Source organism: Oncorhynchus clarkii, chromosome 4 (genome assembly GCF_045791955.1).
Source record: "Oncorhynchus clarkii lewisi isolate Uvic-CL-2024 chromosome 4, UVic_Ocla_1.0, whole genome shotgun sequence".
Classification (NCBI taxonomy): domain Eukaryota; kingdom Metazoa; phylum Chordata; class Actinopteri; order Salmoniformes; family Salmonidae; genus Oncorhynchus; species Oncorhynchus clarkii.
The window spans coordinates 48,121,351-48,139,176 of NC_092150.1; the positions used below are offsets into that span (position 1 = coordinate 48,121,351).

The 17,826-nt window shown below is 42.8% G+C and overlaps 1 protein-coding gene across 7 annotated transcripts in view; it reads right to left on the reverse strand.

Moving 5' to 3' along the window:
* The window catches only part of LOC139406903 (ephrin type-B receptor 3-like), a 99,201-nt gene that overhangs the window by 40,207 nt on the left and 41,168 nt on the right, over window positions 1–17,826 (reverse strand). For 5 of the 7 annotated variants that reach the window (XM_071150048.1, XM_071150046.1, XM_071150045.1 and 2 more), the window contains exons 2-3: window positions 7,546–7,610; window positions 3,026–3,731 (exon numbers count right to left, since the gene is read on the reverse strand). In XM_071150048.1, coding sequence (XP_071006149.1) covers window positions 3,026–3,731; window positions 7,546–7,610 — 771 coding nt within the window. The remainder of the gene's footprint in view (window positions 1–3,025; window positions 3,732–7,545; window positions 7,611–17,826) is intronic. The other 2 variants (XM_071150047.1, XM_071150044.1) reach the window with 1 other exon arrangement.

The following is a 17,826-nucleotide window of genomic DNA, read 5'->3' on the forward strand; positions in this document are numbered from 1 at the left end:
CAGTTCTCGGCTGCCAATGACTGGAACGAATTGCAAAAATCACTGAACCCGGAGACTCATAACTCCCTCTCTAACTTTAAGCACCAGCTGTCAGAGCAGCTCACAAATCACTTCACCTGTACATAGCCCATCTGTAAATAGCCCATCCAACTACCTCATCCCCATACTGTTATTTATTTTTTGTTCCTTTGCACCCCACTATCTCTACTTGCACGTTCATCTTCTGCACATCTTTCACTCCAGTGTTTAATTGCTAAATTGTAATTATTTCGCCACTATGGCCTATTTATTGCCTTACCTCCCTTATCTTACCTCATTTGCACACACTCGATATAGAATGTTCTATTGTGTTACTGACTGTATGTTTGTTTATTCCATGTGTAACTCTGTGTTGTGTCGGACTGCTTTGCTTTCTCTTGGCCAGGTCACAGTTGTAAGGGAGAACTTGTTCTCAACTGGCCTACCTGTTTAAATAAAGGTGAAATAAAAAAATATGTATATAAAAATGTGAATTATAGAGCTGTCATTCTCATTGAAAGCAAGTCTAACATGCTGACCACACCGCTTGCGTTGCTTGCATGAGCGTTGCAAAGTAAATTTACAGATACATGTTATTCAATCATTGCACCCACACTGCTCGTGCTCGTCAACAAGCAACTACGTGGCCAGGCGCTAAAATAGAACTTGGTTCTATTTGTGATGCTTGATGAACTGCAAGTCCCGCCTCTCCCATCTCCTCATTGGTTTTTAGGAGCATATACCCACGGCCATCTCTACATTGGTTTTTAGGAGCATATACCCATGTGGGTGATTGAAAGATGAACTGATGTCCACACTCCAGATCCCGTCGGTAGTGGTAATGCACCTTAAAGTTGGTTGCCAACCACCATATAAATTCCAAAGAAAAAGAAGAAGCCGGAAGGAGGAGAGATTACTAGAAAAAAAACGGTTACCATTTTATCTGTGGATTAATTGCCAGAGTAGAGGACCTTGTGCATTTCAGGTAAAATAACAACCCAATGTTTATATCCCATGACAAATTAGCTAGCAACAGCAAGCTAGCTAAATTGCCATACATGTTTAATGCTTTTTGACCTGTCCCCAAATATATATCGTTGGTTCAGAGGTTGTTTTGATATTTCAACCTGCGTGTCCTGATCGCGTCTGGTGTGGGTAGACCAAATCAACTTGCGCGCAGTTTGGTCAGCATGTGAGAAGCGATAGATATGTTCTATGTGCGCTATTTCAATGCTTTCCGTGTTTAAGTTTTGTTTTTGCGTCTTTTACTTTCAGTTTTGTACACCAGCTTCAAACAAGTTGAAAATACAATATTTTTGGTTATTGAAAATATATTTCAATAACCACAACAGTTTAGATGGTAAATGATTCACATGAACTGAAATTAGGTGAACCATTGGAATATCTGCATATTGCAGCTTTAAACAAGGTAAGTTGGTATGTGTGAATGATTGAAAGTGCTGATCAATCGCTTCCAGTGAGGTAAGAAGTCATCCCCCTTTGCTTTCATCTTCCCTCCCCTTCGAGCACCACTCCTGACAGGGCGAAGAGGGGGAGAGTGGAGGGGGAGAAGGGAGGATGAGGAGGAAAAGTCAGAAAAAATACTAATCCTGCAGGCTCTTTTTTTTGCAGATCTCTCCCTCCTCTCTCTCACTTCCCATCTCTCTCTGTTTTCTTTCTCTCTCTTTCCTTTCCTTCCCTCTCTCTCTCCCTCTCTCTGTCTCTTACCCTCTTATGCAGAGCAAAGGGCTTAAGGAACTGATTAGGATGTGTGCTGAAATTGGAAGTGAGGAAGCAAAAAATGAGTGGGTTTAAAAATATGGAGCGGTAGGGAAGGTTAAAGAGAAAAAAAAGGGTATTGATTGATTAATATTCATGTGGATGTCCTCACCGTGCCCTGGTGGGGCATTAATGAAAGCTTTAGATAAAGGAAGGGAGGAAGGGGAATACATAAAGAAGGAAAGAGGGGGAGGATAAGGAGAGAGGGAGAGAGAGAGAGAGAGAGAGAGAGAGAGAGAGAGAGAGAGATTTTCAGGTCGAAATACAGAGAAAGTCAGAGAGAAAAAAATACAGAGGTTGGCAGAGAGAGAGAGAGCAATGGCTTGGAAGAGAGAGCAATAGATAGATAGATACTATAGAGGGAAAAAGAGAGAGAGAAGGAGGGTAAGAAAAGACACGGCAGGGAGATTTATCCCCTGTGGTCGACTTGTTTAGAGAGCGTTTTTTTAGGCCCAGTCGCCAAGGCTTTGCGCTTGAGCTGCCAGAGGAGTTTTTAACCACACACCTGCCACTAGATTTACTGTGCCCACTCTCCATTAAAGGTGGGCACACATTCAATAACCTCCATTCAACGCCATATAGGGAGCTAGCTCCGTTTCTGTTCTTCTTAGACTTCAAGATCCCTAAGCCCCCTTCCCTACTTCACATGTTCTACCTTTTTTGATCTCTTTCCTGAATCTCTCATCCCTCTCCTCTTTCTGTTAGCAGGGTGGTATGAAGTACAGGCCTGTGTGTTTTTTTACACATTTGCACACCATGCTTTCACAATCAGCCGTGCCAAACGATAACTGACAGTGGCCTACCTCTCATCTCCCCTGCTCTCCAACGTTGCACTACTCCCCTTCCCCCCTGCCTCCCCACTCTGTCATCAGTACATTTGAGCCCTGGCCTGCTGTTTTAATTCACCTTGGTCTGGACTTCTGTGCACCTGTTATGGCCCTCCTAGATCTCTCCAGTTTGCTCCAGTGTCATATAGGTTACTTACAGCAGCGCCCACGCATTTTATTTATTCATCAACTCACTGTCTGGGAAAATTGAAGTCAGGAGAGTAGAGGCTCAGTTGAGAGAGTGCCACTGACTATATGATGTGTTGTGTTGTGTTTCTCGCTGTTTCATGATAGTTGTGTGTAAATGTACAGTATCTGGATGCATTTGGCACAAAATGGATGCCGTCAAAAGGAACAAGAACATTGGGTGATGACCCAAAAATGGCCGGTAAAAAACTCACCCTGACATTGTGTGTCCTTGATGTCACACTCACCCTGACACTGGGTGTCCTTCATGGCGGGCTCAAACCCATTTGCACAGGTGCACGAGCCAACAGGAACCATCCACTCGCCGTCCCCATTGCAGTATAGCTTGAGAGGCACAGACACCTCGAGAGCGTTAGAGACGCATGTCCCTGGCGCGATGACCAGCGACGTGGCCTCGGCCCCTGTGGCCGTCTCGGGGAACACGGCGAAGTTCGCAATGGTAGTTGAGCACTTCTTATAGAAGACCCGGACAGATATCAATGACATACAAGCCCCCAGGTCCTGGAATGCCAGGTAAAACCCAACCTTGGATAGAGGTCCGAAGCTCCGCACTTTCGTGTTCACCCTTCCCGACTCCAACATGGAGAAACTCTCATCGGGTGCGATGGTGTCCACCTTCACATAGGGGTTCTCCATCCAGAATGGACTTGTCGCCGTGGCCGAGTCTGAGTCGGACTCATAGTAGAAAAGGTTGAAGGTCTCCTTGCAGGAGCCGGGGATGTTGGGGATGCTGTTGCAGTCGCGCACTGTGAACTTCATCTCCACGTAGACTCGGAGGACATCTTTGCGTGGGATGAAGTCACTGCGCAGCCAGTTGTTCTGATTGCTCTCCCGCACGTTGCACACCTGGTACGTCCGGATGGGGTTCATTGCATCGTCGTAGCCACTCACCTCCTCCCACTGTGGATGGAGAAAGAGGGAAGAAGAGAGGGAGAGAGAGGGAATGAGAGAGAGAGATGAGTGAGTGTTAGGGTCAAACAAAGGTCAAATGTCCTATAATGTATGCATTCTTAAACACATTGGCACACATACACACTCTCACACACACATGATAGCTAAGGAATGATGTAAGGAGTGTGTTAAATGTATCCATCTCTAGTCTGTTGGTATAAGCCTTAGGTGTGGATGAAAGCAGCAGTACACAACACATCCAGGGTTTGTGAGGCACATAACATGATGTACAGTGCTCTGTTCTGGCCTCAGATACTAAGTACAATAACCCAATTCGGAGAGAGAAATTAGGTGAGGCGTTAGGCATTAGGAACGGACAGATTAAAGAAAAAATAAGTCAAATTTTCCGTTTGTGCCTTTTCAATTACACCCCGATCGGCGCTGTTAAGTCGAGGGCCTTTTCCACCCACACCGCGGCCTTTCATCTATGGTTACCACGGTGATGAGTCAGGAAACAAGGGACGGCGAATTCATCACAATTACGGTGGAGTGTCAACCCGGGTGCGTCCCAACTGAACAGCACTGGTTGTTTACCTCATTCTCCAGGTTCGTTGTAGTCGCTGCATCGCTTCACAAGCAATTACCCTTCAATTACGGAGCTACGATCCCATCGTCCTCTACAGCTTGCGAAAAGAAACGTGTAACCTTTTCTCTCTTTCCTTCCTACTTCTTTATCTCTCACAGTTGGGAGACAAATACATAAATTACTGAGGCAAAGCTCTGATTACGGGTTTCATTAAATGAAAATATGTATGCAAATTGGCAAATTTATAAAGTGTTATATACAGAAAATACATAAATGGCCTGTTTTTTTTTATGGTATCCAGGTTTAACTTAATGTGTTTCTCAATACATGGCTCCACTTGGCTGAGGATGTTTAGAACGATAACGTCAATCGAAACAAAACAGTCCGTTCAAGTTGGGCCAAATGGAAACATGCTTAGTACTAGAGAATGTCATCCCATACCCTGGGCTTCCTCCTACACTGTAGCTTGAATCTGTGCTCATCTCAAATGTATTCATTTTTTTTTTTACCTTTATTTAGATAGTGGGTTCCTAGGCTGTTACTGGCCCAACGCTCTAACCACCAGGCTACCTGCCGCCACACACTGTATGTGTGAGGTTTGCTGTTTGTATTGCACTGTAAAGAAGTCAGCCAGAGTTGACGCGGGCTATCATTCACACAAAGAGATGCCTCCCTGGCCACCAGTTCATATTTCAAAACTACGTTGCATATAATGACAGGAAATTCTAAACCTATGCTGGTATTATTTTGTGCATTATTTAATTGTTTATTAAATTATATTCTTAGCTAAATACATTACTATTTAATAGTAGTAGCCATAATACATAATACGATTTGATAGTAGTAGCCATAATACATAATGTACTTGCACCATGCAGGGATCTATATATTGTAAATGAGAACTTGTTCTCAACTAGACTACCTGGTTAAATAAAGGTGAAATAAATATGTAAAAAAATTAAAAAATATATGGAACCATTTTGGTTCAGTGAAGAAGAACCGTTAGTGTTCTGATCAAAGAACCCTATAAAAGGTGTATTTTATGTTTTATGGCTACTACTACTAAATACTAAAATATTTAGCTAAGAATATAATTTGCTAAAAATCAACTCAGAGTCAACTCTCAGGCAATATCTCAATAGTGGACAACAACAGTAATGGCAGTCTTTGGAACATGTACAAGAGCCACATTTGACTAGAAAGACAGAAAATAATGAAAGTTTTCTCTCTGAGGCTGAAGACTCTTAATTAGGGGCCTAATATGGATGTAGCGGAGGCAGGCTATTCATCCAGCAGGACCCTCTAGACCTGTGGAGAGAGGGGGGCTTAGCTGAGGATCAGGCCCAGAGAAGGCATTCATTTGTGAGCTATCTGCTGGAGTCGAGGCCGTCGGGGAATCAATAATCACCAGCCAGGTCAATGGGACAAGAGAATGCATGAAGTGTGAATGGGTATTTAGTTCAGTGTAATACATTGCCCAGTGTGCAAGAGGGAGATAGAGGGAGTGTGTGTGTGTGTGTGTGTGTGTGTGTGTGTGTGTGTGTGTGTGTGTGTGTGTGTGTGCGTGTGTGTGTGTGTGTGCATGCGTGAGCGTGTGTTTGTGTGGAGGTCAACCCCATGGGACACACGTACAGCACAGATGCGGATACTTCACGCCAGCCCTGCTTACCAAACCTGAATGAATTAAGTAGGTTGTGTGAAAGAGGGTCAAATTCTTTGGCATCAATTTGGAACAAGATTAATAGTTATGCAAGCTTTACAAGTCAACTCCTTTTTCCTTTTGTCCTTAACAGTCAAAGGCTCTACATTTTACTTTCAGATTCACTGGAACCTTGGTGCAGCCGGAACAGATGATGTGAGGGGGATGTGAGGACTCAGGCCTTCTTCCAGACCTGCATACCAACCAAGGCAGCTAGATAACACATAGTCAAAGATTAGCCATAAATGCTAGTTGTCACACTAGTTTCCTCAAAGCTTAGTGTGTAGCAAAGTTAACATGTGCCTAGCATGTACCAGCCTGTAAGCCCATGTGTGGTCTGCTAATAGAACCATGCTAATAACAGTCATTAGAGCTGTGGGCTCCTGCATGCTACACACTACATGCTGCATAATAAGGGATACACTGTATATATACACTATATATACTGTACTCGATACCATCTACTGCATCTTGCCTATGCCGTTCTGTACCATCACTCATTCATATATCTTTATGTACATATTCTTTATCCCTTTACACTTATGTGTATAAGGTAGTAGTTGTGGAATTGTTAGGTTAGATTACTCGTTGGTTATTACTGCATTGTCGGAACTAGAAGCACAAGCATTTCGCTACACTCGCATTAACATCTGCTAACCATGTGTATGTGACAAATAAAATATGATTTGATTTGACATGCTCTAGGCTACAGGCTGGTTGGTCGCTAGCAACACCTTGTTATCGGTTTCTGTGAAACCCCCTGGAGGCTACATACTGATCCCAGGGAGAGCCATTTACTCCGCTAGAGCTTGGAATTCCCCCTTCAACGGCCATCTGTTTGGGGAGAAATGGCATGCCCAATGTGCACGCGTGCACAGACACAGACACAGACAAGAAAAATCCAGACGCAGACATAAACAGACATACAATACAAGAACACACACACATACAGCTCACTTTACGCACACATTGCACACACATACACACGCTTCCGTATCTTGGGCAAAATGGTATGGGGCGATACTGTCTATCACACATACACAAACATAGGTCAATTTGTATCAGACCCTAGTAGCACCACGCTGCATCACACTGGTGTGTTTGCCTCTAGACCCGGCCTGTTATTGTCATGTGGAGAGGAGATGCCGCTCAGTCTATATCTGTGTTTGTCTTCCTACGTCCACACACACAGCTCTGTAACAGACTAATGTACGAAGCAAGAAGAGGTAGCCTCCCTACACAGAGAATGTGAAAGAGAGACAGTGACTCAGACCTGGACGTGTACCTTCTCACATACCTTCTCTCTTCTCTGTTAATACTGCTGCTGGAGTCACTATAATGAATGTTTTGTTAGGCAGTTAAATAAAAAATAAAAAACTTTACATAGACACACGTGCATACATACACACACATACACTGAAACACAGAGAGACACACATGTGTGATCAAACACACACACACACACACACACACACACACACACACACACACACACACACACACACACACACACACACACACACACACCAACAATTTACCCCAGTTTCAGGATGTGCGGTCCAGGCTAGTTCTGTTGTGGCCCACTTGGTGTCCATTAATGTTTCTGTAAACAGACAAAAGGAGACAAATACTTTAGCGAAAGAGGAACTAACACAGACGAAATCAAGTAAACCTTCAACAGTTACCAAGATAACGGCATCATAAAAATAGCAGTTCCTTCTGAAGTAATCTGCCATAATGAATTCCCCCAGAAGGCATGACCAAAGTAAGCTGAATCCAGCTAACTACCTTGTCCAAGGACAGGACAAGATATTAAGGAGATAGATATTAAGATGGTTACTACCGTTCAGTAAGCTGCTAAACTTGAATAAAAAATATATTTAGCGTGAAAAAACTGCGGAGGAACAAGACATCTAAGTGGGTGATGTTTCATTGCTCATTTTACTATAATTAGACATGTTTTTTCAGGGCCAGGAAACAACCATGAGTGTCATTGAGAGACTATTCCACTTCTTAAGCATGTGCAGATGAGGACACACACACACACACACTTTTTTATTTATTTAACTAGGCAAGTCAGTTAAGAACAAATTCTTATTTCCAATGACTGCCTAGGATCAGTGGGTTAACTGCCTATGGGCAGAACGACAGATTTGTACCTTGTCAGCTTGGGGATTCGATCTTGCAACCTTTTCGCTCTAACCACTAGGCTACGCTGCTGCCCCTTGGTTTATTTATTTAACCTTTATTTAACTAGGCAAGTCAGTTAAGAACAAATTCTTATTTACGATGGCCTACCCCGGTCAAACGCTGGGCCAATTGTGCGCCGCCCGATGGGTCTCCCAATCACGGCCGGTTTTGATATGCCTCTAGCACTGAGATGCAGTACCTTAGACCGCTGTGCCACTCGGGAGCCCCATATACTGTACATAACTTGAATAGAAGGCATGGATAAGGGTGTCATAAACCCCCAGTAGCACAAAAGGAAACCTCTTCACCCAGAAGAAAGGTCAATATACTTAAATTTCCCTCGCGTTTTAAAAACCAGCCAATCCCCTTTCACTCTTTTCTATTTCTCCCACCCTGTCCTCCTACTGTTCCCTCTTTCCATTGCCTAGGCAAACAGTCTCGCTGTGTGAGAGAGAGAGAAGAGAGTGTGTGGGGAGGGGAACACTATAAATTAGCTATTTTACTACCTGGCACTTGGGAAGCAGTACTAAGCAACTGCATGTGTTATTATCCTACCACTCTGCTGTCCTACAAGACGGTAAAGATCATGGAATTGTGCGATACCAAAAGTGAGCCAATGTTTGCATTGGCATAAAATGGAAAGATGTACAGTACCTTTTTTCCACAAAGGCCTTCCTTTTCCTTGAGAACTTTTCTTCTCTCTCTCTATCCTCTCTCCTTTCTCTCTCAATTAAATTCCATTTCAATCCAAATTGCTATAATGGCATGGGAAACTTCTGTTCCAAAGGAATAGAGACATTTCAAATGTAAATTATGTCTATATACAGTGTTGTAATGATATGCAAATAGTTACAGTACAAAAGGGAAAAAAGAGAAATATAAATATGGGTTGTATTTACAATGATGTGTGTTCTTCATTATTTGCCCTTTTCTTGTGGCAACAGGTCACACATCTTGCTGCTGTGATGACACACTGTGGTATTTCACCCAATGGGTATGGGAGTTTATCAAAATGTGATTTGTTTTTTAATTCTATATGGGTCTGTGTAATCTGAGGTAAATATGTGTCTCTAATATGGTCATACATTTGGCAGGAGGTTAGGACGTGCAGCTCAGTTTACACCTCATTTGTGGGCAGCCTGTCTTCTCTTGTGAACCAGTTCTGCCTACGGCGGCCTCTCTCAATAGCAAGGCTATGCTCACTGAGTCTGCACATAGTCAAAGTTTTCCTTAATTTTGGGTCCACATAGGCCTTCCTTTGGCCAGGTATTCTGCCACTGTGTGCTCTCTGTTTAGGGCCAAATAACATTTTGGTTTCGATAAGTTTTTGTTAATTCTTTCCAGTGTGTCAAGTAATTATCTTTTTGTTTTCTCATGTTGGTTCTAATTGTATTGCTGTCCTGATACCCGCTAATTATCAAAATACAGAAAAGAGCGTTAAATTCTACAACCACCTAAAAGGAAGCGATTCCCAAACCTTCCATAACAAAACCATCACCTACAGAGAGGTGAACCTGGAGAAGCGTCAAGTTGGTCCTGAGGCTCTGTTCACAAACACAAACAGACTCCACAGAGCCCCAGGACCAACTTGACGCTTCTCCAGGTTCAACTCTCTGTAGGTGATGTTTTTTTATGGAAAGTTTGGGAATCGCTTCCTTTTAGGTGGTTGTAGAATTTAACGGCTCTTTTCTGTATTTTGATAATTAGCGGGTATCAGCCTAATTCTGCTCTGCATGCATTATTTGGTGTTTTACATTGAGGATATTTTTGCAGAATTCTGCATGCAGTCTCAATTTGGTGTTTGTCCCATTTTATGAATTCTTGGTACATGAGCGGACCCCAGACATCACAACCATAAAGGGCAATGGGTTCTATAACTGATTCAAGTATTTTTTGCCAAATTGTAATTGGTATGTTGAATTTTATGTTCCATTTGATGGCCCTTCTTGCCTTGTCTTTCAGATCGTTCACAGCTTTGTGGAAGTTATGTGTGGCGCTGATGTTTAGGCTGAGGTATGGATAGTTTTCTGTGTGCTCTTGGGCAAAAGTGTGTAGATGGAATTTGTATTTGGGGTCCGGGCAACTGGACCTTTTTTGGAACACCATTATTTTTCTCTTACTGAGATTTACTGTCAGGGCCCAGGTCTGACAATAAATCTTTGTAAGGCACAAATAAAATATCTAGGTGCTGCTGTAGGCCCTCCTTGGTTGGGGACAGAAGCACCAGATGATCTGCAAACAGTAGACATTTGACTTGAGATTCTAGTAGGGTGAGGCCATGTGCTGTAGACTGTTCTAGTGCCCTCGCCAATTCGTTCTCTCTTTCTCTCTCTCTTTCAGTCTGTTTCAAGTGTTCCAGGTGAATTGACAGGACATACAGTATGACATGAAAAAGGGAGCTACATGTAATCTCCTTTTCCGACTGCAAATTCCTGCGTTGAAACACTTATGCTGACAAACGCAGATATTCTCGACCGCATCGAACACAAAGACCTCTCTCTGTCAGTCAGACTAGCTTTGTAGCATCTCTTTCTTTTGAAGAAACATCCCATTTATGTCACCCTGTTAGGTTTGAGTGATAGCATCTGAGAGAAAGTGTCAGTGTGTACATGATAGTATGTGTGTATCCTCTTTGCTTAGGACTTCCCCATCTGACTCACACATTACAGTGTTATTGTCAGACCACTTAGAATCAAGCAACCACACAGGGAGATGATGAGGTACAAAAGTATACAGTGTAAAGCTACTATAGTACCTAGTCTATTAAAACAGACCATGTACACCCTACATTACTGCTAACTTCACTGATAATGACAGTGTGTGACACACACACAGAGAGACAGTGCAAGGAAGGCCTGACTCAGTGTTAACTATGGAACACTCAAGAAAGGAGTGTATGAGCATGCAGTGGCCTAGCCAGTAGGTTCTGCAACTTTCTGTTTTGTTTGAGCTCTCGGCCGGTGTGTAAACAGTATATACTACGGCAAAGCCCCCTCATTGTGCCCAGCAATGAAGAGGCAATGCTGAGTCAATTGGGCAGAGCAATGCCACAATGACCCCATCATAACCCGGATCGTCATCACTTCCCAAAAGGCCAGCAAGAGGGCACACACCGAGTCCATCTTCACTATGGAACTGCAATGCAATCACTATGAACTCGACAGAAATGTTTTCCATACAAAATATAAGACAAAACCTAATTTTTTCCCTTCTTATTGGGCCATGGCAACAAAAAAAAGGATACACAGAGAGCTAAACGACTAACATGCTAGGCAAGAGAGCTCTTAAATCCCTGAACCAAAAAAACTGACAGACAGCTCTTGAAAGAAACAAACATACATAGCTCAAAAGTTTTTTTTCCATCATATCACCTTTTTAGCCCATTTTAACCTTCCAAATGTCCTTTTGAAGTTTTACTATGGGACACCACAATCAGAGAGAGTAAAGCTTGAGGGTCAGACAGAGGGTAAAACATTGATAGAGTAAAGCTATAAAAGGCGGTGTCATAAAGCAGTGTACTACATAGACTGGGGCCGTTGGCAATGGGATAGCAGCCAAACTGACATGCAAATGTATGCTTTTAATCCATCCATCCATCTCTCTTTCTCTACCTCTCTTTTTTTACATCCCTTTATTTCTCTTTCTCTCTGTCATTCTCTCTCACTCTCTACATCTCTTTCTATATCTCTTTATTTACTTTGTTCATACAGCATGTGAAGTTTTAGATCTGTTGACTGTTTAATGATGGATGGTACAGTAAGTCTGGCCAGAGGTAGATGTTTTCCAACCGCCTATACTGTACTGGAAGATCCCTGAGTCATAGGGGATTGCTGAATAAAAGTGTAATTTACAATGTAGGTTAGCTCTACCCTACCTAGATCAGCAATGTGTACAGTGAGGGAGAGGTGGGGAGGAGGAGTGACTCAAAAGCGGTGGTGCTCGCTAATAGCGTTTCAGTCGGTGACGTCACTCGCACTGAGACCTTTTGTGGAGCGATGGGTAACGATGCTTCGTGGGTGTCAGTTGTCTATGTGTGCAGAGGGTCCCTGGTTTGAGCCCGGGTAGGGGCGAGGGGACGGACTAAAGTTAAACTGTTACGCACGCACACGCACACACACACACACACATTAAAATACAGGCTTGCAGGCAGGCACACACACATACAGACTACCCGACAAGGCCGGCCCATATACTCTAATCCCCTAATGACAGAGCAGGCCTAATAACATGGGCAGCCATTGAAACACTCATTCCTATTGAGTCTGAAAAAACACACAAATATACACACACACACACACACAGCACACAGCACACAGGGTTACAAGCCTCTTCAAATATTTCTTTGTTCAAACAACCAGGCATCTCAAAAAAAGAAGAAAGGGGAAGAGGGAATGGGGGGAGAGGCAAAAGCACCATTATTGAGCCAGAAGAATGTGTGCTCGTTTCATAGGCCAAACCTATCTCTAAGGCTAGGAAGAGCAGACAGGTGAGGGATTATCTAGTAGTGTTTTGCTAGTACCTACACATTTTTGTTTTACAGTTGACCTCTCAACAGTTCAGTTACGGGAGGAGATATTTTCTAATTTGGTAGGGAATGTCAATGGATATTTGTTGGTGTTTCAGTAACTTCCTGAATGATAAATGTTGTGTTAGTTTAGTTACACTGATGCTAATTAGCAAATTCTCTAATTAGCTAATTTTCAGCAACTACACCACAGTTGCCTGCAAAATTTGGACGATTATTTTTTATTTTTTTCAACAAACACCGTTGAACACACACTTCAGCGTTTCTGTCTCGAGTCTTTCTCTTTTGCCAGTTAATTATCGTTTTTCTCTCTTCTGAGCTCCTTTGTTGTGTCATTCCAGAGAAACACACCGGCGCATGACAACTCGACTTCAACAAAGGTCAAGCCTGCACCGTCGCCAAACACTTCAGCTCTGTTTAGCCCCAAAAAAGTGAAATGTGTCAACAATAACCAGAGGATCCCCAACGTTAAACGTATTAGTGCTATATTAGCCAAATTGCTTTGTAGGCTGCTTTTGTTGCCGCTGCTTTTATCAAGCCAAGAGGAGAGGGGTGCAGCAGAGAGAGAGGAAAAAAGAGAGAAAGAGAGAGAGAGAGGAAAAATCCTATTTAAATTTGAATGGGGAAGGCAGCCTCTCTCTCTTTGTACTGCAGGAGAGTGCCATGATTAGGAGGGGACCCCCGTTTTGTGCTGAGCCCCCCTGCTTCGGTAATTGGTTGACGGGCTCGATGTAGGTGGCTGTGGTGTTCCCCCTGTTGCCCTCTGTGGAATTCCCTCAAAAGACCCCCTTCTACCCACCCCACTATTCCCCCCAAATCAACCCACCTCCCATGGCACCTCGCCCATAGCCCCCCTACTCTCACTCTCGCCACTTGCTGTCACTCATGCCACAATGGCTGTCACAGAGCGCTTGCCTCTGTGTACTAACAGGGTTCCACTGTCAATGCTGGGCAAATGAGCTCTCTCACTGTAGGGCTACACTAATGAACACAGTCTTCAGGGGCCACACAGTTTGTTGGCCCCCACATTTACTTGGCTTATCAAATGGATTGCAGACTTAATAGTGTTAAAGGTTCCTCTGACTGTTGCCTCATTGCTTGGTTGGCTATCCATTTTTATGCAGCGTTAAATAAATGGTGGCAGTGTGGTGATTACGATAAAATGTGATTAATACATTTAATTTCTTTGGCAGCCTAGACAGCGATGGCAACGGTAAAGTAGATAACGGGATAGAAGCAAAGTCCTTCATGTTTGTTCGCGTCAAAGGGAGTGTAGGGAATGAATGGGGGTCTGAGTTCACGTAGGCATCATGTAGGGAGAGGAGCCGTGGCCATTGGAGTTAAAATGAAGACTGGTGATTTGATCACGTTGGTGCAGTAGTCTCAGACATGGGCTTGTTCTCAAACTGAAACAGCTGAAAAGGGAAAGACTGACTCAAGCACAACATTCCTCTGTTGGTGTGTGGATTTTTGGAGAATGTGTGCGTGCGTGCTTTCAAAAGTTCATGAAGTCTGTACTAGTTCCTGTATTGCCAGTGGAATGGTCTCTTTTGTATTCTCTGCCATTCTTTCTTTCTCTCTCTCTCAGCCCCCCTCTCCACACTCCCCCTTTTCTTTCACTACGGCCTGTAATTACAGAGCAGAGAGGATCTGACGAACAGGTAGCCCCTAGGGCGGCTGTCTGCAAACCAGGTGTGTGTGTGTGTGTGTGTGTGTGTGTGTGTGTGTGTGTGTGTGTGTGTGTGTGTGTGTGTGTGTGTGTGTGTGTGTGTGTGTGTGTGTGTGTGTGTGTGTGTGTGTGTGTGTGTGTGCTCATGTTTGTGGGTAGTACTGCTGATGCTGACAGTATGATGATGGGACTTTAATGATAGTGTTCAGGTCTTGTCTAAGGAGAGGCTAACATGTCTAAGAGAAGACTAACTGCTTTTATGGCCATGTTTCACCGTATGACGTTACGCTGTAGGGCTGCGCAAGCACACACACACACCGAACCCCCCCCTGCTCTGCGATCAAGTCATCCTCAACCCCAAACTGATTTATGACATTCAGACCATGTGATTTCAAATCATCTAGATCCGCCATGTATTGGGCTCTACTTACAGGAAATCACACATTGGCTTGGATTTCTGAGGGACTTGGGATAAAACTTTCTTTCTTAAAAAAACAAGAGTTCTTTCCACTGGACCAGATCTTAAAAGATGAGTTCACAATTTTTTTTAACCAAATTTCTATTTTGATGTAAATGGCATGTTCTAGAAGGGTCCAGACACTTTTTTTGTGATTTCACTTCGTTTTGAGAAACAAAACTTCCTCATTGCTTGATCTGCAGTTTCCACTACCAGCTGTGCTGCTTCTCCATGTAGCTCGTGCTGCTTTTCCGTGTAGCCCGCACAGCACAGCTGGTATGGGAAACCCCTCGAGTCGCACATAATGGAATATGACGTTGTTCAATATTACACAATTTCACGTGTACAACATCTGCATCACTATATTGAGTGCTTTGCCGTTTCTAAGAATGTATTTGGGTGTTTTGGAGCCTTTGTTCATGTTTTTCCGTAGACACCATACTGCAGAACAAGCAATTGCGGGTGGAGGAAGTTTCTCAAAACCAAGTAAAATTGCTAAAATATTTTCTGGACCCTTCATTAACATACAATTTACATAAAAAATAGAGACTTGGTTCAAAAATAGTGAACCAATCCTTTAAAAGGGTTTCATTCCACTTTACCCAATTAAACTTTTCCTGCATTAATTTTTCTTTACTTTTTTAAACTTCTTCAGAGATAATGTTTGTCTTACTACTTCAATCTAGTAATTGCACACATTTTCCATTTCAGCAAACATGAACACAGCGCTGTATTTAGTCTAGTCATCAATCAATCTTCAAATCGGTGTGGGAGTTGTTTTCAAGTAGTCTCCGTCTGCCAGTATGTCTGTTTGATTCTATAATCTGATATTCTTAGCAATGACTCAACTGCCTGGGTTGAAAAAACCAAGGTAGAAGTTTACCCTTACCCATAGCATCTGCATATGGAAATGGAGATCTGAGCGCTGTGTGTGTGTGTGTGTGTGTGTGGCCACAAGTGTGTGTGTGTCTGTACAGCTGTTAGTTGAGCTAAGTCTAAACTCACACTACCTTCAGGCTACGAGACCAGGATTATGATTCATATTTAAACATACAGTTACCACAACCCCTGTGTTTTGATTGATTCATACTACTCCATAATTGCGACAGACAAGCTCACACACTCATTCTCAGGTACACGTTCCAAAATCCTATAAAAAGCCCTCCATGATACTGAAAATAGCCACGTGCTGCATGCTCCATAATATCAAACTGGCCATTACCCAGCTTTCAATCCTCTCTACCATACCTTTTTAACATCACTGACTTTGGTACCCATTCTCACAGCCATTCCCCTACTCCAAACAACATTTCTCTCTTTCATTAACCTTTTAAAACACATAGCGGCCGTCAAAGCTTGGCAGTCAGGTTTGGCTGTCAGGATAGCTAGGTATAAAAGTTGTGTGGCTATAAATGTGTGCTGTGCTCAGGAAGCAGCAAGCTGTCACTTGCACTAATTTAGCCATACAGACAACCAGCTAACTAGCCACGAAATAGAGATGAGAGTAATTCATATTTATCTCTTGGATTTAGGTTATGGTTTGTCATGTTTGCTAGTTACAGATATTCATAGGCTATATATTGCCTCGTTTTCCTATTATTTGACAGCTTGCTTAGCTGTCGTGTTATGGTAGAAGCCCCCACAGTGGAGCTCAAATGATGTTCAGTTGCTGTGAAATTTGTTTAAATGGCCAGTTGCTTGTTTTGTCCTGTTTTTACCGGTGCTATTCATTTGGAAACTGTCCCAGCTTTGTAACTAATTATCTAACTCTGTAGTTGTCTGTCAGGCAAGAGAACGAGAGTTGAGTGTAGGCAACAACATTGTGCTTTGCTCGCGACGCTGTCACTTGATCATCTCACTCCCTCCCTACAAAGACAACCAGCTAACTAAGTCATCTAACCATGGGTCTTGAGGTGTGTATACCATATATAGCCTTTACGGTTATAATCTAACTCTGCTGGTCATCTATGAGCATATTTTTGATTGTCTTTCTGTGTGCTCCATGATGTCTGAATACCCATTAGTCTAAAAAAACATACAATACCAGTCAAAAGTTTTGACACACCTACTCATTCAAGGGTTTTTCTTTATTTTTACTATTTTCTAATTTCTGAAAAATAGTGAAAACATCAACACTGTGAAATAACACATACAGTTGAATTCGGAAGTTTACATACACCTTAGCCAAGTACTTTTAAATTCAGTTTCACAATTCCTGACATTTAATCCTAGTAAAAATTCCACGTCTTACGTCAGTTAGGATCACCACTTTATTTTAAGAATGTGAAATGTCAGAATGATAGTTGAGAGAATGATTTATTTCAGCTTTTATTTCTTTCATCACATTCCCAGTGGGTCAGAAGTTTACATACACTCAATTAGTATTTGGTAATTGAGTAAATTGTTTAACCTGGGTCAAATGTTTTGGGTAGCCTTCCACAAGCTTCCCACAATAAGTTGGGTGAATTTTGGCCCATTCCTCCTGACAGAGCTGGTGCAACTAAGTCAGATTTGTAGGCCTCCATGCTCACACACATTTTTTCAGTTCTGCCAACAAATTTTCTATGGGATTGAGGTCAGGGCCTTGTGATGGCCACTCCAATACCTTGACTTTGGTGTCCTTAAGCCATTTGGCCACAACTTTGGAAGTATGCTTGGGGTCATTGTTCATTTGGAAGACCCATTTGCGACCAAGCTTCAAATTCTTGACTGATGTCTTGAGATGTTGCTTCAACATATCCACATAATTTTCTCGCCTCATGATGCCATCTATTTTGTGAAGTGCACCAGTCCCTCCTGCAGGAAAGCACCACCCACAACATGATGAGCTGTTTAAAGGCACAGTCAACTTAGTGTATGTAAACGTCTGACCCACTGGAATTGTGAATTGTAAATGAAATAATCTGTCTGTAAACAATTGTTGGAAAAAGTACTTGTGTCATGCACAAAGTAGATGTCCTAACCGACTTGCCAAAACT